Source organism: Hevea brasiliensis, chromosome 10, assembly GCF_030052815.1.
Source record: "Hevea brasiliensis isolate MT/VB/25A 57/8 chromosome 10, ASM3005281v1, whole genome shotgun sequence".
NCBI classification, from domain to species: domain Eukaryota; kingdom Viridiplantae; phylum Streptophyta; class Magnoliopsida; order Malpighiales; family Euphorbiaceae; genus Hevea; species Hevea brasiliensis.
Genome location: NC_079502.1, coordinates 19698253 through 19723401, shown reverse-complemented (window position 1 = coordinate 19723401; position 25149 = coordinate 19698253). Strand labels below are relative to the sequence as shown.

Genomic DNA, 25149 nt, shown 5'->3' with positions numbered 1-25149 from the left:
ATCCCCACAAGGCACCAGGGAAGGTTCCTCTCTTTCGCCCTATTCTTCTATAGACTCTTCTACGGAATCACTCGAACCAATGGCAGTTATGGGAGTTTCAAAGTTAACATAAGGAATTTTAGAGTCAATTGAATTATTAGGTCTGGACTGGTCAATGGTCCTAAAGAAATGAAAGTGGAGTATATTAAAAAAAATGAATTTTAAAGGAAAAGAGAATCGGATACAAAATGTGCTATTAATTAATTAATACTTCTATCATAAAAAAAAGGATCCATTTATAGCATTACACTTGTCACCATGGACAGAATGATCAAGTGTTGATAACAAAATGTACTTTACTCAAGATTGAGCATAGGGATATCTTTTGCTTCCCAATTATCAAGCTCCTGCCCTTCAGCGATTGGGGAAATCAGCACCTCGGACATGGAGTCTAGATGTATGACATCGATGGATGGTTCCAAATGAGACTCTTCGCTTTTATCCTCAGATTCTATCATATTCACGCCATTGCCTGCACCATGATTAGGTAATGGGTTTGAAGTGACATTGAGAAGAGAGCCATTTCCCTCAATTTTCAACCATCCATTTTTTATCAGAGCTTGTACCCTTTCCTGAAGAGCTCCATAATTATCAGTTGAATGCCCTAGTGCCCCACCATGATATTCACATCGGGCATTAGCATCATACCACCTAGGATATAGTGGCTGAATCGGGTCCAGGGGGATGGGCACTATCTGATTTATACCCAATAGGAATCAGTAGATTTCACTGAGCGGAAGGGAGAGAGGTGGATCAAGATTCCTTGGTGGTCTTAGGTTGGTTTGAGGAGTAGGTGGTCTGGACTGAATAGTTTGAGCGGGCGGTTTGGGGTGGTAAGCAGCTTGAGGTGGATATTGTGGGCGAGGGTGAGGATAATTTGGAAAAGGGGGCGAAATGTTTGCTATTATTAGGCCCTGAATTGGAGGGTATGGTCGAAAGTTATTTTGAGGGGGTGGTGTTTGAGGCTGTCTGGTGATAGAGTGTACATCACCTTCTTTCTTTTTTCCAAAACTGGCAGTTTTTTTTGCAGAGTTTTCTCCAGTCAACTACGGTAATCTTCTTAACCTGAGGTTAGCTTTGATTCTTTCACCGGCCTAGATAATGTCAGAAAAGCTATTGGATATATTTTTTATCATTAAATTGAAATATGGGGCTTTCAAGATTTCAATGAAGAGATAGCAAAGCTCATTGTCATTAATTGGAGGATATACCTCAACTACCTTCTCTCTCCATCTCTATGCATATTCCTTAAAGCTCTCCTTTTCCCTCTGCACTAGATTTTGAAGGCCCCTTTGTGTCAGGGCAACATCGCAATTGAACTTATACTGCTTAAGGAAAGCATCAGCCAAATCTTTCTAGGAGTGCAGTTTGCTACTATCCAGTTGTATGCACCATCGCAAGGCTGCCCCGAAAAGGCTTTCATGAAAGAAATGGACCAGAAGTCTATCATCTTCTATGAGGGTGGACATCTTCACTATGTAAGTGGCCAAATGGATGCGGGGGCCTGAATTTCTGGTATACTTGTCAAAGTCCAGAACTTTAAACTTAGGTGGTACCACTACATCCAGTACCAGTCTCAGTGAAGATACATCGACTAAGCCATACATGTTCAGACCTTCTATAGCTCTTAGTCTTTCCTCTAGAGCAGATAACTTCTCACTTTCTTTTTCTTTATTTTCACCCCCTGCTACATAAGCCATGTCTCTGGTTGGGAAATAAGTTACAGGGTGAACTAAAGGGATTGGATAGAAGGGTGCAATTCGGCGTTTAAGACAGCCGGATGATAAGAAAAGGGTAAGTCATTATTTGGGAATGTTGGACTGACAGTGATTATTGGGTCAAGAATACGAGGCTAGAAGGTGAAAGAGGTTGAAGCTTTATGGGAATCAACCGTCATTGCGAGTGGGGGAGGTACTGGTAAATTTGATTCTGGTGTAGGTCGAATGGTTTCTCTATTTTGGGACATCTCCTTCATCAGTTTCATCAACTCTGAGACTTAGTCTCTCAATTCTGAAACTTGTCCTTATAGGTTCTGCACTTGTTCCTAGTCTTCCATTATCTTTTTTGCTCGGGACCTTGTTAAGTACACTCTTTTTGGTTGAACTACTTGCTCGATCAGGTTTGTTTTATTTGGAGCAATGTTGATTTCCTATGGAAAGTTTTCAAACAAGTTTTAAATTCTATTAGAGTTAAAGATCCTAACTAGAAAAAGGATACGGTGGCAGATAACCGCCGAAATGGAGTCTGCAGAAGGCGAATTGTGTCAACTTTATCATGGCATCACTCGATAGTCCAACAGTGAATGACGGGATCATATGCGTGTCTATGATACTTATCCATATGATGCATTTGTCTTTTCGTATAACCCTAACGAGGATAGTTCCCACCGGAGTTATACTATTCATTCATATTTTATCAGCTGACTGACTCGAAGATGTCATTTTAAAGTTTTCCTTACCTTTGGCAGACACCAATTTATAATGCCTGTGGAGAAAATATGTCAACAGAATAAATTCAAGTAATTTTGAATTATACTGCTGGTGTGGCAATATCTATACACCCATCAAAGTAGGAAGGTGTTTAGATCATCCTAACAGTATGATTCAAAATTACTCTCATGTTATTTGAAAATTTGAAAATATAAATAGAGTAAAGTGAAAGCAAGTATGTCCCTTTTGTCCTAAAATAGGGAGAGTCCTAATACCGGGTAAGTACTATCTAATTGGATAGTTCTATCTTATGAGTTAGTTTGCTATGGCTTTCAGCTAATGTGACAGTTTAGATCAAGGTCTAATTTTCTAAAGCCACAGGTTTTCAAATCGTCCCTACTGTAAACAGTAGAGCCTCATTCCACCACCATGATACTAACGGGAGAATTCCATGGGTATCACAGTAGATGGAACAAGTTCCAATCTGAGCAGAAGCCTTCACGGATACTAATGGGGTAAAACCCATGGGTACTGCTACCTGACTCCTTACTATTTCCTAAAAGGGTAAGAAAGCCCAGGTATAGGGCTGAAGTGTGTGAGGACATTGTGTAAGTAATCAGTGTGTGAAGGGACATATTTACTTCTTCCCTGGATGGGGGAGTTTTAGACGAAGATTGCTGTAATAAATAAGATAATCAAAATAAGCAAAATGGTTAGAAAGAATAACAATAATTAATATATTAAGACTTTCGAATTTTGTGAGTAAAGCCCCTAATTACGCTTTTAATTTATAAGAGCACAAAATTAAATCTGCTTTTGGACGTCAAAACTAGGGTTAAGTTGATAAATCCCCAGTGGAGTCCCTAAGCTATCGCAAGGGTTTTTTGCAATCGCCGGACGAATTCTCACCAAAGTGGGAAAAGTGAGGAGTCGCCACTTTAATTTTAAGGGAAATTAAAGAAAACCATTTGTAAAATAAAAATCAAAATCCACTTTGAAAATAGAGATTCTAAGTTCGGGGTCCGTATATGGGTGGGGAAGGTGTTAGGCACCCCACCTCGTCCCTCAACGAGGGTAAGCGGATTTAATGTTGTGCTCTTTATAAATTGATAATTTAGGGGGTAGAATGACGATATTAATCCTTTGTGTGGATAAAAGAAATATTTGATGTTTCACTATTTAGGGTTGCCCAAGAACACGAGTACATGAGCTGACCCTTCAGTGAATAGGTCTTGTGTAATGGATTTTTGTTAGGGGTTAATTTGAATGCTGAAGTTGTGATATTTTAGTTTGAATTTCAGCTGAGAGAATTCGGGTAAGAACTCTCCCCCGATCTCTTAGTGTATTCTGTTAAAATTTAAGCGGAAGATTTCGGGTAAGAACTCTCCCCCAATCTCCACATATTTTATTAAGATTTTGATCGAGAATTCAGGTAAGAACTCTCCTCCGAACTCTTAGTGTATTTTTTTAAAATTTAAGCGGAAGACTTTGGGTAAGAACTCTCCCTTGATCTCTACATATTTTATTAAGATTTTGACCGAGAATTTGGGTAAGAACTCTCCCCCGATCTCTTAGTGTATTTAAGAATTTTAAGTTGAGAATTCGGGTAAGAACTCTCCCTCGATCTCTTAGTTTTAAGGATTTAAGTTGAGAACTCAGGTAAAAACTCTCCCCCGATCTCTTAGTGTTGAGAATTTAAGTTGAGAACTCGGGTAAGAACTCTCCCCCGATCTCTTAGTGTTAAAAATTTAAGTTGAGAACTCGGGTATGAACTCTCCCCCGATCTCTTAATGTGTTGCGTTAAAAATTAGACTGAGTTCGGGTAAGAACTCTCCCCTGAACTCTTAATGTGTTTATTAGAATGGTGTTTTTTAAGAACTTTGAACTAAGGATTCTGGTAAAGGGTCCTTCTTGACCCCTTTTTATATGGTAATGAAGTATCGAAGGCGTAGGAAAACCCATGTAAAGCTTTTCCTAACCTACGGGACCTTATAACTAGATAGTGGATGCAAGATTGAGCTTCTTGCTGATCTTTTACGTGGTCGCCTTATCAGAACTCTTTAATTTGCAACATCCGATCTCTTTTTAGTTGCTTGCCTGGGATCCGAACTTCTTTTAATCCCTGATCTATTGTCTTATCGCCTGGGTTCATTCCGAGGCCCGATCTTATAACTTGTTTATTTGACCTATTCTTGTTTCCAACCTATCCGACCTTTGCTACACCTGTCTTCCTTTATCATTTTTCATTTATTCAAACCAAAACTCTCATGTTAAAGTATCCCTGCCTATATTTTTTTATAGTATTTACAAGTCGCCGATGACTCGAACATCTATTCTTGAAAGGAATGAAAACTAAGAGATGATAAATGGAGTTTACAAATGAATAGAAAAAGAAGGCACAGGAAATAACTTCGGGCCTAGATAACCTATTCTGAGACTTAATGTGACTGGATATAAAAGAAACTTTTAAAAGAAAACTGGATAAAACAAGCCAAGGATATTCAATAAAATAATAATTTAGGCGCTTCCCTGTGGAAAGTTAAGAAGACAGGCGAGCTGACTCCGGTATCCACAAATCTTGGGGAGGTGAAAGCTGATGGCTAAAGGACTTAAGCTTACCTGAAATAATGCGAATGGATCAAAACGAAGTTGAGCTCAGAGAGTAAAGCACTGATACTAGGGCGGTGGGAATGAAGCAGAATGAAAATGGTTTCGCAGAGTAATGCACAGGCACTGAAAATGAAAATCTCAGGATTGAGAGCTCCTTTTAGTGAAACACTTTAGAAAACTGGTTTCTAAAGTTTCTCAATAATTTGAAAGCTCAAAATGGCAAGACTGAATCAAAATCTAAAGTCTTTCCACGATAATCACCACCTTCTCTTTTTTCCCTGTCTATTCTACAGTGTTGCATGTAGGTATTTATAGGGAACGGGTGTCCAAAATAAAGGGTCAGGATCTTACCAGGGGGAGATGGAGGGCTTAGATTCAAAAGGACATAATATAATGTCTAAGAATTAAAGAGAATCAAAATGGAGGGTCGGGATTCCGTTCAGAATATCCGTTCTTTCTCCTCTTAATCCAACGGTCCAGGGTCTTGCCTTACGAAATGGATCCAAAGGCTGGGAATAAAAAGCGTCAAATCTATCATTTGCTTTTGATCTGAGGGCTCCAGATCCATCCTTACAATTATAATCAATGGTGTGGATGGAGATGTATAGGGTTGCTTTAACTGTTTTAGCATCTGGCAGCTAGGAGGGCATCCTTGCAAATGAGATATGTGGTGAGGATCTGATCATGCCTGCAATGCTTTAACTAACTCGGATCTGATGATGAAAAGAGTTAATGGAAAGTTCTGACCGAAAGTTATTTAACCCCTCTGTGCTCTCTGATCTCTATAGGTCGTCTCATATTTCTTCCAATCTTCCCATTATGACCATCACCTTTTTAAGGTCATTATTCCAATCTCTATCTCTTGCATTAGGTCCACTCTTATTTTCCGATCTCTCTCATTCTGATCTTTTGAGATCTCCCGGTTGATGTAATCTAATCTTTTGAGATTGCCCAACTACAGTAATTAGATCTTTTGAGATCACCCAACTAATACAATGAAATTTTTACTTTGAATGTTTTTTTGTTATTGCGTTGGTTATTTTTCCGATCTCTGATATGTGTACTCAATCTGATACCTAGACAAATAGCCATTCACCGATCCGTGGGTTTGGAAGTTTGTTCAATACGATGACCTCAGTTGACCGATCTCATTTATTCGATTTTTTTACTACATTTCTGGAACCTTCTTGCGACGTGTTAAGGAGGCAGCCTGATTCCACTAACCGATGCATCGCTTGGGACTTCGTGAGTATTTAATGCTCAAACGGGTATAAATAAGGGGAAAGGTGAGTCATTTGTTTCCTTATGTCATTTTCAAACCTCCCCTTAGCAATCTCAGCACTTCCTCTCGCTTTCTAAAGTTTCTAGGCACCGATTCATACTCCGGTAAGGGTTTTGATCTTTTCTCGGTTAAATTTCCTTTTTTTTTTTGTGCAAATGAGTGGTACAGAGGGTCAGAGAGCTGTTAGTCCTCCCTCCATTCATATCTCATGGACGTCGGATGAAGTTGAGGTGGTCAGGCCAAGTGGACGATCGGAACCTTCTACAACCTCTGTCTCAACCCACAGTCGGGCGGCCTAATCAAAACAAGCATCTTCTTCAGGGAAAGAAAACTTACCCATGGATGAGTTGTCATCAGTCCTCAAGGAAATAGATCTGCAGTCCATTAGTCAAGAGTACAACCTTCGGACTGCCTCCTTCGAGCTCATCAGATGTCATGGTGATCTCTGAGCTGATCATTTCTTTGAAGAAAATGACATGATCATGGTATATGAAGAACAATTGAAGGCCAGGCTTCAGTTCTCCTTGGACGAATTCTTTAGAGCCGTTCTGAAGTTCCATCAAGTATGCGTAGCCCAAGTGTACCTGAACTCTTAGCGGATTTTGGTGGCTTTCAGAGGCTTATGCCGAGCTAAAAAGCTTGAGCCTACAACAAAGGTTTTTGTTGAGTTGCATAGGCTCACTCGATGAAAGGACGACGAATATTGGTTTTTCCAAGCCAAGTAGCACTGTGGGCTTTTTACTGATCTCCCTTCTTTGTTGAAGAATTGGAAGAACCAGTTCTTCATATTGAGGAGTAAGAACCCAAACGGCTTCAAGGGTATCCCACGCAGTTGGTAGCATCTGGTCCCTTCAGTTCCAAAGAAGATTGCCCTAAATAGAGACGAGGACGTCATGATAAAGGAATTGAAGGATCAGGTGGCTACTCACAAGTATTCATGTCTAGATGCAGTTATGGCTGAACTGAAGTGGTGGCTAATGTAGATGATCGCCCATGAGGATTATGAGCTGTAGCTCTCTGACCTCGAACCCGGGATCTGTATAACCTAAATCTTTAGCCTCCTGACTTAGGTGATCTCATTAACTTGTTTTCTGTGCAGGTATGGCTGGAGGCGAGGGCGCGAAGGAGAGCTGCAAGTGAAAAAGAGAGGCCACCCAGAAAGTATAAGAAATGAAGATTGCCGCTATATCTCAAATGCCAGGGCAAGACTCGGTAGAAGTGCTAGGCTCCTCGTCCCGACCTTCGGGATAGCCGACCCCGGAGATAGAGATTGCTCTTTCCCCTCCTCAACAGGATGTACCACCACCTCCATTGGTTTCTTCAAGTGCGAAGGGAGGGTCTTCCCAACCTACTGTGAGGACGCTCTCTCGTGGTGCCCAGGTCCTCATGCAGTCGCTAGAGAAGAATCGCTCAATTCGAGGGAATCTTGGACTGGCCAAGGTTTTGGATGCCACCATCTGCTTCCAGGACGACCAGAATAGGCTGACTCCGGATAGCATTGACAACCTCCTGGCTCAGACGATAAGCTTAAGCGTAGAGAGACTTGTGAATCAACATATAACCAGAGAAAAGGCTCAAATCTTAAAACAAGAAATTCTAAAGGCGGTCCAGGACGCGGCTTCTGCGAAATCCCAACTTTCATTTGCTAAGGACTACATCACTAAGATTGAGGGTCGGATGAAATCTTATGAGGATAGGATAGCCGAACTGGAGTGGAAACTCAAAGAAGTTCGGGCCTACCGAACTGCCAATGTCACTCGCCTTACCGAGGAGATCAGAGTGAAAGAAGAGGAGGCCGTGATGAGGGAAGCTGGTGCTTATGTGAATGCGCATGGTGATCTTCTGGCCAAGCTTGTAAGGCACTATCCTGAGGAAGACTTCTCCTGGATGGTGGATCTTGTCCTTAGAGGCGAACAGGAGAGCGAGGAGGAGCCTGAGAGAGAGAGAGAGAGGATAATAAAACTGATAATGTACCCGGAGAACAAGTTGAGGGAGACCCTCCTACTGAATGACTTGTACATTTTCATTTTGAAATGAATTGAAGCCTTTTATGTTCAATTTCTTGATGAGATCGAAATTATCCAAACCAAATTGTCTGGATACTTAATTGATTGAATGTAGTTAAACATTAAACCTGAGAGCGATTATTAATCAAAAGATAAGAGATCGAAAAAACATTACACGCAAACATGAGATCGGACTGCGTCATGACCAAATACCGGATGGAACCTTAGAATATTAGAATTGCAAAGATTTGACAATGACTTGAACTTTTAAGGTTGGAACCATTATTAGATCGGATAAAAACCTTAACTTCATTTTGAGGAATATCTAGGACATTCAAACGAGAAGCCCGATCACAACATTAGTCAAATGAAGTTCTGCGATATTTGTATATAAAGAGATCGAAGAACATCAGTAGGCAAGATTGGATGGTCCGGAGACCCACTATTGACTCGAACTCATATGATAAAGACCAAGAGATCGGAAAACAATCTAACTTTAGCGTGAGATCGATTTGTTCTAAGGACGAGCTATCGGTAAGTTCGGAAAAGCTACCTTGTGATCGGGACATCGGTCGAGAACGGATAATAAAGTTTTGATTTAAAAAAAGTCCAGGTCGGCCACAATATGGTGTCTACAAGGATGATAAGCTATAGATACTCTATGGAAAACACCATATCTCCCCAACAATTCCTTAATAGTTCTATTACAAAAATGTGTGCCCCAGTCACTAATTAAAGCTCTAGGAACTCCAAACCTGCTAAATATGTTTGACTTGATAAAACCTACGGCAGCTTTAGAATCATCAGTCCTAGTGGCTTTGGCTTCCACCCATTTCGAAACATAATCAACAGCAAGTAATATATAAACAAAGCCAAAAGAAGAAGGAAATGGACCCATAAAATCAATACCCCACACATCAAAAATCTCACAAACAAGTATTGGATTCTGAATCATCTCATTCCTACAGGTTAAACTTCCTGTTCTTTGACATTGTTCACAATTTTTACAAATCAAATATGAATCATGAAATATAGTGGGCCAGTGAAAACCATAGTCTAATATTTTTCTACCTGTTCTCTTGGGTCCAAAATGACCTCCACATGCATAGGCATGATAAAATGCAAGAATAGATTAAATCTCATTATCAGGAACACATCTCCTAATAATTTGATCTGAATAAAATTTCCACAAATATGGGTCATCCCACACATAATACTTAGCCTCACTTTTCAATTTCTCTTTCTTAGCTCTACTTAAATCAAGAGGCACAACCTTAGTAACCAAATAATTCACCAAATTAGCATACTAAGGGATCATACCTTGCAATTTGAATAATTGCTCATCAACAAAAAATTCCTGTAAAGGAATTTGCTCTTCTTGTGTCACTAACCTGCTCAAATGATCTGCTATCAGGTTCTCGGCTCCTTTCTTATCCTTGATTTAAAGATCAAATTCTTACAGTAGAAGGATCCATCTAATCAACCTTGGTTTTGCTTCCTTCTTTGCCAAGAGATACTTCAACGCTGCATGATCAAAGAAGATAATTATTTTAGAAGCAAGCAAATATGATCAAAATTTATCTAAAGCAAAAACTATAGCCAAAAACTCTTTTTCGGTCATAGAGTAACTGCGCTGAGCTGAATTGAGTGTTCTGGATGCATAATAAATCACATGAAAGAGCTTCCCAACACGCTGCCCTAAAACTGCTCCTATTGTATAATTACTCACATCACACATAATTTCAAATGGTATTGTCCAATCAGGAGCCTGGATAATAGGGGTGATGTCAATGCAGATTTCAATTTGTCAAAAGCCTCCTTACACTCTTCACTGAACTCAAAAGAAACATCTTTTTGCAAGAGTCTAGACAAAGGCAATGCTATCTTAGAGAAATCCTTAATGAACTTGCGATAGAAACCTGCATGACCAAGAAAAGAGCATACTTCCCTCATAGTTGTGGGGTAGGGTAAGTTCACAATTAAATCAATTTTAGATTTATTCACCTCAATACCCCTATTAGAGACAACATGACCCAAAACAATCCCCTGTTCCATCATAAAATGACACTTCTCATAATTCAAAATAAGATTTTTCTCAATGCATCTCTCAAGAACAGAAGTCAATGATGTAAACATGCATCAAATGAATCACCATACACAGTAAAATCATCCATGAACACCTCAATGCAAGTATCAATGTAATCTGAAAAAATGCTCATCATGCATCTCTGAAATGTGGCAGGTGCATTACAAAGCCCGAAGGGCATCCTTCTAAAAGCAAAAGTTCCAAAAGGGCAAGTGAAGGTAGTCTTCTCTTGATCCTCCGGTGCAATCACAATTTGATTATATCCAGAAAAGCCATCGAGAAAACAGAAATAAGACTTACCAACTAACTGATCAAGCATCTGATCAATGAATGGTAGTGGGAAGTGGTCCTTCCTTGTTGAATTCAGCTTGCGATAGTCTATGCACATTCGCCATCCACTCTAAATCCTTGTTGGAACAAGTTCATTATCTTGATTTGCTACCATAGTGACTCTTGATTTTTTTAGCACTACTTGGACTGGACTTACTACTTATTGCAAAAAATATTTCATTACTAGTAATTTCAGTTAATTTAATTTCTGGTAGAATCGACAACCATCAAGAATTTTGGCACTTTTGCCAGGGACTGAAATTTATTGGATTTTGTGTTTTTAGTGTTAGGATATTCTGTTATTAATTTTGTTTGTGAAGTATTGCTGTTTTCAGGTTTTCGAAAAAAAAAATTACGGTGTTACTATTCATTAAGAATTTTGGTTGAATTATGAGGGTGGCCTATACCTATTTTGAAGGAAACGACGTTCTGATCAAGACTAAAGGCCCCACCCTCTTAAAGCCAAATTCGATTGTTTTCTAGGGTTTTGAGGCATTTTTCTATTTTTTACTTTAATTTCTTTTTGTTTATGATTAGAACTTCTTAATCTGGTGACTTGATCTTTGACCCAGAAGTAGAAAAAACAGCTAAACAGTTGAGAAAATTGGCTGAACAGGCTAAGCAGATTTTGAGTACATCTAAAGGAGTCTAATCTCCAAAGGAGTTAAGTTCATATTCGGATTTGGATTCAAATTCCAAAAATGAAACCATGGCTGCTCCTGATCTAAACCAACAGCCTTTGTGTATTCAATACCCTACTTTAAATGTTGCTTTTGAGTTGAAATCTAGACTAATCCATTTATTGCCTAAGTTTCATGGTCTTGCAGGTGAGGATCCACATAAGCATTTAAAAGAATTTTTTGTTGTGTGTTCCAGCATGAAACCTCAAGGAGTTTCAGAGGATCAAATCAAGCTTCGAGCTTTCCCTTTCTCATTGGAAGGCACAACTAAGGATTGGTTGTATTACCTTCCTTCTGGATCTATCAACTCATGAAATAGGATGAAGCAGATATTTCTGGAGAAGTATTTTCCTACTTCTCGTGCTGTAAATATAAGAAAAGAAATTTGTGGCATCCGGCAGTACAATGGAGAGAGCTTGTATGAGTATTGGGAACGATTTAAGAAACTGTGTGCAAGCTGTCCCCATCATCAAATAAGTGAGCAACTCTTGATTCAGTATTTCTATGAGGGACTTCTACCAATGGACCCTAGTATGATAGATGCTGCTAGTGGAGGAGCTTTGGTTGACAAGACACCAAAAGAGGCAAGGAGGCTGATTGCTAACATGACAGCAAATTCTCAGCAGTTTGGAATGAGAATGGATCACACACCTATGAAGGTTAATGAGGTAAGTACATCTAACCTTGAGAAACAAATTTCTAATTTAACTTCTTTGGTGAGGCAGTTGGCTGTAGGGAACATGCAAACTGTTAAGGTATGCGGAATTTATTCGGGTTCGGGTCATGCTACTGACATGTGTCCTGAGTTACAAGAGGAAGAATCAATGCAACATGCTAATGCAGTAGGACATTATAGACAGTCACAACACAGGTATGATCCATTTTCTAATACTTATAATCCAGGATGGTAAGATCATCCCAATTTGAGTTATGAGAATCAACCGGTGCAAAACTGATACCAGCAGCAAAGACCACAAGTGAATCAACCACCTTTACCTCCACCTCCCTCAAATCAAGGTATGTCACTTGATGAAATTGTTAAGGCTTTGGCTAACAATACACAACAGTTTCAACAGGAGACCAGAAATAGCATTCAAAACATAAAGAGGCAGATTGGTCAATTAGCCTCATCTGTGAGTAAGCTGGAAGCTCAAGGTTCTGGAAAGCTTCCATCACAAACAGTCATGAACCCCAGAGAAAATGCGAGTGCTATACTATTGCAGAGTGGGAAAGAATTTGATAACCAGACTCCACATGAGCCAATGAAAAAGAAAAAGCAAGGAGCAAAAGAGCCAAAAGAGTCTAAAGTTCCTGAAGTTGAGGTAAATACTAAACCTAACTTGAATAAGGTTAATAATTATGTTCTTCCTCCATTCCCATATAGGTTGCCCAAGATGAAGAAAGAAGAACAAGAAAAAGAAATTTTGGAGACTTTTAGGAAGGTAGAGGTCAATATACCTTTACTTGATGCGATTAAACAAATCCCCAAGTATGCTAAATTCCTTAAGGAATTATGCACTACAAAGCGTAAGTTGAGAAATAATGAGAAGATCAATGTGGGGGAAAATGTATCAGCATTGATTCAGCGAAAATTACCCCCTAAGTGTAAGGATCCATGTTCATTTTCTATTCCCTGCAAAATAGGTGATTCTAAATTTGAAAGTGCAATGGCAGATTTAGGAGCATCTATTAATGTTATGTCAAATTCAGTTTTTCAAACTTTAAATTTAGGTCCTTTGAAAGAAACCAGTGTTATTATTTAGTTAGCTGATCATTCTAATGCTCACCCATTGGGAGTAGTTGAAGATGTGTTGGTGCAGGTTGGAGAATTGATTTTTCTTGCAGATTTTTACATTTTGGATATGGAGGAAAGTGTTCCCACATCAAAGACAGCTTTGATTTTGTTTGGAAGACCTTTCCTAAAAACTGCCAAGACAAAAATTGATGTGGATGATGGTACCTTAACTATGGAGTTTGATAGAGAGACCGTCAAATTTAATATCTTTGATGCCATGAAGTATCCTGCTGATGACCATTCTATTTTTTCTATTGATGTTGTTGATTCATTTGTACATGATGTTTTTGAGTTAAGCATGGAGGATGAGTTAGAAGTGGTGATTAGTCAAGGAATTCAAGAAATCAGTACCAATCCACCATTAAGTGTAGAGGTTCAAGATGCAGTAATGGCATTACAGTCATTACCTCCTGTTCCAAAAAGGTATGGAGTATCAAAGATTGACTTACCTGTATCTCACACAAAATTATTACCTTCTGTGGTGCAAGCACCAATTCTTGAACTCAAGCCTTTACCTGAGCATTTGAAGTATGTTTACTTGGGAGACAATGAGACACTTCCAATTATCATCTCAAGTAATTTAACAAAGATTCAAGAAGATAGATTGATTAGACTTCTGAGAATACACAAGAAAGCAATTGGATGGACAATAGCTGACATCAAAGGTATAAGTCCATTAGTGTGCATGCATAGGATTTTACTGGAAGATGATGCTAAACCAAGTAGAGAAGCTCAAAGGAGGTTGAACCCACAGATGATGGAGGTTGTGAAGAAGGAGAGTTTAAAGCTACTGGATGCAGGAGTTATTTACCCAATTTCAGACAGCAAATGAGTAAGTCCAGTCCAAGTAGTGCAAAAAAAATTAGGAGTCACTGTGGTAGCAAATCAAGATAATGAACTTGTTCCAACAAGGATTTAGAGTGGATGGCGAATATGCATAGACTACCACAAGCTGAATTCAACAATAAGGAAGGACCGCTTCCCACTACCATTCATTGATCAGATGCTTGAGCGGTTAGTAGGCAAGTCTTATTTCTGTTTTCTCGATGGCTTTTCTGGATATAATCAAATTGTGATTGCACCAGAGGATCAAGAGAATACTACCTTCACTTGCCCTTTTGGAATTGTTGCTTTTAGAAGGATGCCCTTCGGGCTTTGTAATGCACCTGCCACATTTCAGAGATGCATGATGAGCATATTTTCATATTACATTGATACTTGCATTGAGGTGTTCATGGATGATTTTACTGTGTATGGTGATTTATTTGATGCATGTTTACATCATTTGACTTCTGTTCTTAAGAGATGCATTGAGAAAAATCTTATTTTGAATTATGAGAAGTGTCATTTTATGATGGAACAGGGGATTGTTTTGGGTCATGTTGTCTCTCATAGGGGTATTGAGGTAGATAAATCTAAAATTGATTTAAATGTGAACTTACCCTACCCCACAACTGTGAGGGAAGTACGCTCTTTTCTTGGTCATGCAAGTTTCTATCGCAGGTTCATTAAGGATTTCTCCAAGATTCCATTGCCTTTGTCTAGACTCTTGCAAAAAGATGTTTCTTTTGAGTTCAGTGAAGAGTGTAAGGAGGCTTTTGACAAATTGAAATCTGCATTGACATCACCCCCTATTATCCAGGCTCCTAATTGGACAATACCATTTGAAATTATGTGTGATGCGAGTAATTATGCAATAGGAGCAATTTTAGGGCAGCATGTTGGGAAGCTCTTTCATGTGATTTATTATGCATCCAGAACACTCAATTCAGCTCAGCGCAATTACTCTAAGACCGAAAAAGAGTTTTTGGCTATAGTTTTTGCTTTAGATAAATTTCGATCATATTTGCTTGCTTTTAAAATAATTATCTTCTCTGATCATGTAGCGTTGAAGTATCTCTTGGCAAGGAAGGAAGCAAAACCAAGGTTGATTAGATGGATCCTTCTGCTGTAAGAATTTGATCTTTAAATCAAGGATAAGAAAGGAGTCGAAAACCTAGTAGCAGATCATTTGAGCAGGTTAGTGACACAAGAAGAGCAAATTCCATTGCAGGAATTTTTTTTCTGATGAGCAGTTATTCAAATTGGAAGGTATGATCCCTTGGTATGCTGATTTGGTGAATTATTTCGTTACTAAGATTGTGCCTCTTGATTTGAGTAGAGCTAAGAAAGAGAAATTGAAAAGTGAGGCTAAGTATTATGTGTGGAATGACTCATATTTGTGAAAATTTTATTCAGATCAAATTATTAGGAGATGTGTTCCTGCTAATGAGATTCAATCTATTTTTGCATTTTGTCATGCCTATGCATGTGGAGGTCATTTTGGACACAAGAGAATAGGTAGAAAAATATTATACTGTGATTTTTACTGGCCCACTATATTTCATGATTCATATTTGATTTGTAAAAATTGTGAACAACGTCAAAGAACAGAAAGTTTAACCCGTAGGAATGAGATGATTCAGAATCCAATACTTGTTTGTGAGATTTTTTATATGTGAGGTATTGATTTTATGGGTCCATTTCCTTCTTCTTTTGGCTTTGTTTATATATTACTTGCTGTTGATTATGTTTCGAAATGGGTGGAAGCCAAAGCCACTAGGACTGATGATTCTAAAGCTGTCATAGGTTTTATCAAGTCAAACATTTTTAGCAGGTTTGGAGTTCCTAGAGCTTTAATCAGTGACCGAGGCACACATTTTTGTAATAGAACTGTTGAGGCATTGTTGAGGAGATATGGTGTTTTCCATAGAGTATCTACAGCTTATCATCCTCAAACAAGTGGGCAAGCAGAGGTGTCTAACAGAGAGATCAAGTCTATTTTGGAAAAAACAGTGAAGCCAAATAGAAAAGATTGGAGCTGTAGACTTGATGATGCTTTGTGGGCTTACAGGACTGCTTATAAGACACCCATAGGTATGTCCCCCTACAGATTGGTATTTGGTAAGTTGTGTCACCTTCTTGTTGAGTGAGAACATAAGGCTTATTGGGCTGTTAGACATTGTAAATTGGATTTGGATACTGCTGGTGTGGAAAGAAAATTACAATTGCAGGAATTAGAGGAAATTCGACTTGAGGCTTATGAGAACTCTAAGATCTCTAAAGAAAAGACCAAGGCATTCCATGACAAACTAATTTTAAGGAAGCAGTTTGTGATTAGACAAAAAGTTTTATTGTATAATTCCATATTGAAACTTATGCTTGGTAAGTTGCATTCTCATTGGATTGGACCCTTTGTTGTTACTAATGTGTTTCCTTATGGTGCAGTTGATTCAAAGTTTAGGAACTAACAAAGTGTTCAAGTTCAACGGTCATAGACTCAACCCATTTTATGAGGAGTTTCAGGAACATTCAGTGGAGGAGCTCAAATTGAGTAACCCAATTTATGTGGATTAAGGAGCTTTGCCATGTCAAGCTAACGACAATAAATAAAAGTGCTTCCTGGGAGGCAACCCGTGGGTGGCTTGTTAGCCATAATCAGATTTATTTTCTTTTCCTTATTTTATTTTATTTGATCAGATTTATTGGTCTGAGTTTAATGAAAAGTGTTGGAATGAACAATTATCGGGGCCACTGCTGCTGTTGTAAAACTAGCTAGGTTTCTTGCTTTTTGGGTCTTGTGCTTATTATGGGTCCCATGGCATTTAGACCACACTCATCATTTGCCTACCAATTTTCTTGTTGGTAAATTGAAATAATTGTTAAGCGCCTAGTAAGAATTGAACTTGAACTCTTAATGGTGATCTTCATTTTTTTTTTCCTTGGGGATTCTAGAGCAATTATTTCTTTATATGGACTTCTCCTCTAGGATATTCTTTGAACAATGATATTTTCAGGCATATGCTGTGTGTGTCTCTAGGAGCCTTGACTGTGAAATAACTTAAGAGCTTGGAGATACGAATAGAGCAGAATCTGTAGAATTTGGTACAAAAAGGTACTTAATTCATGCACTATTGATATGATACATGTTTGATGAAGAAAAAAATGTATTCTCTCTTTGTTTCTATCTCTTGTACAGACAGTAACACTAATTTTCCTCTTTTTTCGCTATATAAAATATGTTCCAAAATGAGCTGTCATTCGCAGAGATCGAGTGTATGCAGAAAAGGGTATACTCCTTTTTTCATATTCCCCACACCTTTTGTTGAATATTTATGATCAAGATAATTTGTTTTAATTGGGATGACTATTGAGGATATGGAGTTTCCCAACAAAATTGCTCTTTATCAACCAAAATTGCACAAGAAACTATTTAATATGTAATTTATATATACATTCTTTGCCTTTGATTCTTTAACTAAATAATTCCAAATGCAGGAAATTGATTTGTACAACAATAACCAGATTCTCCGAGCAAAGGTTGATCTCTCTCTCTCTCTCCCCTTTATCATCATTTGCTTTTATGGGGCAAGTGGTTGAATGGCTATTAATTAAATGGGTTCTCGCAAATGCTGAGAAGGAAAGGAAGTAACAGAATATGAATTTGATGCCAGGAGGCAACTATGGTATCATGCAATCCCAGCCATTCTGTAGGCCGTGTAAGCTAAAATGAGCTTGATTTTGATGATAACAAAACTTAATGAAATATACATTAACCTTTTGTGCATAAGTATTTGAAGTGATTTTATAGGTCATGATATGCACAGACACTGATGGAAGGACTATTCTATTGACATGGCTGATATAAAAGGAGTTTATCATCTTGTATAACACAAGACGAATCAAAGTCCATGAAGAAATATGATAGAAATTAAGTTCTTAGGTCCATTGTACAAGATTGGAGAATTTATGCCATTTGAGACCTAAAATCAATTTTGTTTTTAGATTCAAGGGTTTAGAAAGTGTTTTTATATCATTCCTAAGGTTTTTGAATGGTCAAAATAATTTTTACAACCTTTCTTCAAAAACTCAAAATTTCAATTTTTAAGTCAGGCAGTAGCGAAATTAGTTAACCCGTTGCAAAAATTAGTTAACTAGTTTTGATGTCTAAAATTCTCTATCTGACAAAACTAGTTAACCGGTGAAAATTTTAGTTAACTATTTTTATGACCTGACCTGACTCAACTCTGCTGCACGACTTTCTAAGCAATAACGGCTAGTTTTTTGAAAATTAAAGAGCCGTTGGACACACTCTCCAGCAGACGTTTTTGGCAATGAAAAGCACCTATAAAAGGCATCATTTACTACAATTCTAACTAATGAAAGTGTTCTTATTCATAGTGAATTTATTGTGGTTTTTAAAGCTTTCATTCAATTACTCTTAAGCTTGAGTGGCAAATCTTCTCTCTCAATCTTCTAGCATTAAATTCTGTATCTGAGAGTTATTGAGAGTGATTTCTTCTACACCAAAACCTATTTAAGGTTGTGTAAGTGTGAGGACACACTATGAAGCTTGTGGGAGGTTTTCAAGCACCTTATGAAGCTTGTGGGAGGTTTTCAAGCACCTTGTGAAGCTTGTGGTCTTTTGTGGGAAGCAAAGACGTTGTAAAGGTCCTCAAGCACCTGGGAAGCTTGTTGATATTGTAAAGGCTTTGAATCTTGCCTATTGAAAAGATCAAATAGTGGAGTGACTCTCAAAATGGAACTTTGGGAAGAGTGGATGTAGGCCAAGAGAGCTGAACCACTATAAACATTGTGTTTGATTCTCTTCTTCCCTTAACTCCTTAATTTTCAGCATTTTGATTTTCTGATTATATATTGAATGTGTTGAGAATTTGTTTTTTTGAGCTAATATTGCAAACTTTGAATTATATGTGAGAAAATACACTTGATATCAAGTAATTATTTTGTGTATGAGTTAGTATTTGTGCATAACTTGATTGATTACTTAAATTACATCCTAGGAACAGAGTTATACATATACATAGAAGTGCAAAGCCTCAATTTTTCATTAAGTCTTGAACAAGGACTGAAAAATTGTCTAAAGTGTCAAATTCACCCCCTCTTGGTCACTTTCTTTGGGACAACACATTCGATAATAGGAACTATTTTCAAGTGAACGCATTAAAAGCCACCAATCATTAGCACGTCAAGACCAGATGTCACTTCAATTAGTGTAAGAATTAATCATCCTTGTATATTATCACCAATCAATATTTACTTCATTCACTTTTGCAAATGTAATGATATATAATATATCACCTATGTTTTTGTGCAGTTAATGTGCTTTCAAGACATCTTGAATCCTATTTTTCTGTGGAGAGAGTATCAGGTATATATTTCACTTGCTGAAAGCTGCAATTCTGCCCAAATTTTCTGGCAGAAATCAACTTTGTTGCCTGAGCAATGGGATCCCTAATTAGTACTATATATCCCACCATGCATAATTAGCACTGTGTAATCCAACTTAAGACCTATTGGTACTATTGTAAGAGAGATTTCTTTTCTGCATGTTTAAAACTTAGATGACTAGTTTCATTAACTTGTATTAATTTTGTCTCTCATGCAATATATATCCTGTGTCTTCTTCTTGGAATATTAATTCATTTATGGTGTCTATCATTCGTGTTGTGTCATATTTCAATTAGCTAGGAAGAAAAGTTAAAGAAGGACGAGAAAATGATAGCTAAATAATTCATTATTTATATATATACGCAAGTGGACTAGAGTGGCAGACAACTTTGAATGTGAAATGAATTAATGAAGTAAATAATTGAAAATGCAAAGTATATGTATATATAATTTTTGAAGTTCTTTCCCGGCAACAGCTGAAATAAAAAAAATTAATATATTCTTAATTATATTATTTAAAATAAAAATTAATATAAAAAATTACCTACCATTTATTTAGTTGGTAATTTATTTTCATTAATAAATAAAAAATACAGACTAAATAAAATAGCAGATATTGTTTTTCATTATTTTATTTTAAATTATATTATTTAAAATAAAATTAATATAAAAAATTATTTATTATTTATTTAGTCGGTAATCGCTAACTAACGTAGGGTAGTCGGAAATTGTCGACTAAATTATTTTAATCGGTACTTATCAACTAAATAATGATCAGTAAATAATAGCTAATTTCCTCGTTTTGTACGATCTGCCCATGAATTACCTATTAAATCGATTAAACTATTAGTCGGGAATTGGTAGATGGACTAGACATGGAAGATTAACCCATTGTCACTGAAGGTAGAAAAATTGATCTCACAATCAAACCAATGACTCCACCATTCAACAACCACAATAGGAAGATCCAAATCATAGTAAAATTTTCAGCTAGGCAGATTAACATGGAAGCAGATAGAACAGAAACTGTGCGTAGCTTGAAAGAAAAAATTCATGCTGTTGAGGGCACATCAATCAAAATAATGTCTCTTTTCTTTTCTGGGGTAGAATTGGATGAAGATTTTCGCAATCTCAGCGAGTATGGTGTTCGTGAATTCTTCGAAATCATTGTGTTCCTTAAGACTCTGACTCGTCTGAGGGATGATCCACCTACAAGAAAGCTAAACATTGTCGTGCAAACTTCTTCTTCTTTGCTTAATGCGGCGAGCATTCCTTTGGATATGAAGGACTCGAGTACTACTAATGACCTAAGGAGGATTCTTTTGAGCAGAAAAATTCTTCCCCAAGATCATTATTTGTTCATACACAAGCAGAGGATCATGCGTGATCATTGCAGCCTTCGATGGCATGGCGTTGAGAGTGGAGATTCTCTTTATGTGTTCAAGGGGACAGTAAGCCGTAATGGATACTGAGATATGATCCAGAGGATGATCTACACTTACGGTTGCAGAAGAATTGGCTCATATTATTGCACATAATAAAATTTAGTAGCATATATATATATATATATATTAAATTTGTTAGAAGATGAAAAATTATGAAATTATTTAATTTTCTTTTGGGTGCCTAGAAAGAAAAAGATGCAAGCATGGATAGTTTGTTGATGATTTGATCTTATAACAAGCAAGATTCTATCTTCGGCATGATATTTTCATTCTTATGTTGTCCTTAAATCTCATGAGTGACTATTCTGTCAAAACAAATTTCCTTTTAGGCTAGTTACCATTGCAATAACACGAGTGCCAAAACAGCCTAGCTAATTCTAATTTCATCCATCGGTAATGGAACCAATTTTTTTATTATGCTTCATGAACTGAGTCATCCTTTTGTTGGCTCAGTCTAGGATTCAAACTTTGTTACCATCTGTGTAAATTACTCCAGTATCATTAAGTTAAAGTTCATTGATTGTCATTGACCCAATTTAATTCATGACATAAAATGGGCAATAGGTTTAATGCAGAGCTTTTTTTTTTCATGTCTAATTCACATAAGTACATGATAATTCATAACTATGATTTTTCCTTTTCGATACTTTGGAAATTCTTTGATGCATGTTTGGACACCAATATTTGAAACAAGGATTTGAATTTAATTTTAATATAAATTATTGATAAAATGCAAATTTCAAATAGCACCATTTTACTTATTTTAAAATTTTTTTACAGTAAATTTGAAATAACACTATTTTACTTATTATAAGAACTTTTTAGAGTAATTTTGAAATAACACAATTTTATAAATCATTTCAAATCCACATGTAAATAAAATGATCTTTATATTTATAAGTCTAATATAATTCATAATTCTAATCAATTGAAAAAAACATATACTTTTACCAAATTCAAATCTCATATTTCAAATTCCGGTAAAGGGAAGAGAGAACCCTCATTCATGCAATACTATTGCATATGATAATTATATGTTTTCATCAGAAATTAAGAGGTTCTCCTGTCCTAGTGAACTGCACATCAGAACCCTCATTGATATAGTATCTACATAAAGGAAGATGATCTTGCATCTTCCTAGAAAGCCTCCAAAGAGTAATATCCTTAGTCTCAATGCCCCAAACCTCTCCAATCTTCTGCTTCAACTGTATCACAGTGTCCTTGTTAGGGTTAACCTTGACATTGATTCTGAAAGCTGGGCAAGTGACTGTGATATTGACATTGATTTCCTTTCTAGCAGGAGCAACATCAAGAACAACACCAACCATTGGAGAACCAAATTTATATCGCTTGATCGTGCAAAAATCAAACAATCTTGAATTGTTGTAGAGAAGTGTTTGTCGAGAGATTGGAACACCTGTATATTCCTTTATCTTCTCTTTGAGTTGCTCTATAGTTGCACTTGTTGGGATTGAAATTAAGGGCCTCACTTCTGCTTCTCCATCAATTAGGAATGTTATTACTTGTTCTTCTTCCATGGCTCCTATTAATTAATCAATTAATATTATGAATTAAGTGTTAGTGCTTAACACTATGTATATATGCAATACAAGAACAAATTAATTTGCATGTCCAATCATGAAGCTGATTAATGAATTGCTTGTTAATAATCACTAACTAAAGGAAATTTACGGAATGCATTTTTACAATGAAGGTTCTATTTCCTCTTTTATGAAATAAAAATTCGTTCTAACAGTTATATGTATGTTATATTAATTGAAAATGAAATATTCAGATTTTTTTTATATTATTAATGAATTGAGAAATTTAAATTTGAAAGTCTTATTTTATACGTCTTTTAGAATATGATGAGAAGATAAATAAATGTAATGTAAGTATAAATAAATTAATTTTTTATTTTATATAAAAGATAGTGTTTTAGTCTTTGCAAGCAAACTAAAAGAAAGAAAACTCTGTCCTTTTTTCAATTAGTCCCATCCGTATAACCGGTTAAAAACACCACGTGGTGAAAGAAATGTTGTGCTTTAAGGGGCCACTGCTTTCTTTATACCTACTTGAAAATAAAATCGCATACCTGATAATTTAATAGCTGTAAAATCACTGGGCACTTAAAATTAATTAAAAGAAAAAAGAAAATAATTAATATAATCTAAAAGAAAAGTAATTAAAAAAAAATAAAGAAAAGAAAAGAAAACATAAACTAGAAAGTATAGCAGGCACAAGCCTTGAACAGAGCAAAGCTTATGTTTGTGTTAAGATGGTGAAGGAATTAGATTTGAAAAGGATATGTTCTGGGAAATGTATAAATATAATTCAAATCCAAATTCCATTAGTATTTACTGTCACCTTTCTTTATAGGTTGTCACACTAAAAGAATCAAATTAGCAACCAATCAAATTAATTGCTAATCTATTAATAAAAATTAATACTACAAATAATTTACTAATAAAAATATATTAGTATAAAAATTTTTATTTTATCTCAAAAAAAATAAAATAAAAAAGATGAGAAGAAAAAGATAATGGAGAATAAAAAAGATGATAAAGAAAAAGATAATGAAGAAAATAAATAAAAAAAGAAAAAGATGATAAAGAAAAAGATAACGAAGAAAATAGATGAAAAAAGAAAAAGTTGATAAAGAAATGGATGAGAAAGAAAAAGATGATAAAAAAATAGATATAAAAGAAAAAGATGATAAAGAAGAAAATAAATGAGAAAAAAATGATAAAAAAATATGTTAGAAAAGAAAAGATGATGAATAAAATATATGAAAAATGAAAAGACGACGAAAAAAATGAGAGAAAAAAGAAAAAAGAGGAAAAAAAGTAGTGAAGAAAGAAAATGATTAGTGATTTATATAAGCGAATTAGCAACCGATTATTAATTGTTAATTTCTTTTAAAAATTGAGCAGAAATTTATATAAGCTATTAGCAATCGAATAGTAAATTAGTTACAAATCAAAATATAAAAGCAAAAAAATAGGTGTGAATTTTTTGCAGGAAAAAATTGATTTTAAAAATTAAAAAAAAAAAGTTAGCGAGAATTTTTTAGGGGAAAAAAATTGGTTGCTAAAAGAGACCGATTTTACTTAATTTCATAAATTGGTTGCTATTAATAATTGATTCGCAAATCGGTTGTAAATAAAAAAATAATATAAAAAATTGGGCAAAATTTTTTGAGGGAAAAAATTCGGTTGTAAAATTGATTGTTAATAGTAACAGATTTTTAATTGATTGCAAAAATAAGTTGATACTTGCAACCAATTCATAAATTGGTTACAAATAAAAACAAAAAAAATAAAAGAAAAAAAATTAAGATGAAATTTTAAAGGAAAAATTTAGCAACTAATTTGTAATGATTACAAAAATTGACTACTGATAAGGAATTGTTTGCAAATAATTATAAATAATAATCTATTTTAGCAATTGATTTCAAACTTAGTTGCTAACTTTTGAGTTAATTAAAATAATTTTTAAATTTAATAATTAATTCTCTAAATTAATTGCTGTTAGTAACTTAATTTAAAATTGAATGCTATTAATAACATATTTTAGAAACTGATTTTTTAATTAGATGCTAATAGCAATCGGTTTCAAAATCGATTACTAATCATATATTTAAAATTTTTCTAATATCGATTAATAATTGATTTAACACCAATTATAAATTAATTGTTAATAATAATTGATTTAACAACTAATTTTAAATTGATTGCTAACTTTTAAAAAATTAACTATTTTATTAAAAAATTAAATAAAAAATCGGCTACAAAATTAGTCGTAAATTTTATTTTTAGTGCTATTCATTATTCTCTAGACAAATGTAATGGGCCTACTACCTAATGGTGTTCTAGTTTAGACTAATTTTAGTGCTTAAAGTGTGAAATAATTTATTTATCCTTTATTTATTAATTAAATAAAAATTAATTTATTATATTAATTAAATTTAAATTAAATTTAACCCTAAAATTTTTTGAAATCTTTCTAATTGAGGTAAAAAAAAAAACTAGTTACATATATACAATGATAACGTTTTTAAATATATTTAATTATATATAGATATGATAAATTTTAATTTAATATATTAATTTTTAAACTTAATCGATTTTAAATATTTTTAACTTACATCGAGTTGCATTAAATTTGAAATGACGTAAAATCTAAAGTTAATATAATAATTTATAAGTTTCCACAT

At 35.4% G+C, this 25149-nt stretch overlaps 1 protein-coding gene, 1 long non-coding RNA gene, 1 other non-coding gene and 1 pseudogene across 3 annotated transcripts; 2 read left to right on the top strand and 2 right to left on the bottom strand.

Moving 5' to 3' along the window:
• Nucleotides 1-11830: 11830 nt before the first annotated feature.
• On the bottom strand, nt 11831-11937 carry LOC131169929 (small nucleolar RNA R71). The gene has a single exon (XR_009140874.1). It is a non-coding gene; the product is annotated as a small nucleolar RNA R71 (small nucleolar RNA).
• Nucleotides 11938-15749: 3812 nt separating this feature from the next.
• On the top strand, nt 15750-17771 carry LOC110652025 (uncharacterized). Its single transcript, XR_009140439.1, has 3 exons — nt 15750-17191; nt 17344-17366; nt 17575-17771. It is a non-coding gene; the product is annotated as an uncharacterized LOC110652025 (long non-coding RNA).
• Nucleotides 17772-19896: 2125 nt separating this feature from the next.
• Nucleotides 19897-20960, top strand: LOC110652024 (uncharacterized; annotated as a pseudogene).
• Nucleotides 20961-21976: 1016 nt separating this feature from the next.
• Nucleotides 21977-22471, bottom strand: LOC110652023 (uncharacterized). The gene has a single exon (XM_021807516.2). It carries the CDS (start codon nt 22469-22471, stop codon nt 21977-21979), a length of 495 nt encoding a protein of 164 aa, XP_021663208.1.
• Between the last annotated feature and the right edge of the window lie 2678 nt (nt 22472-25149).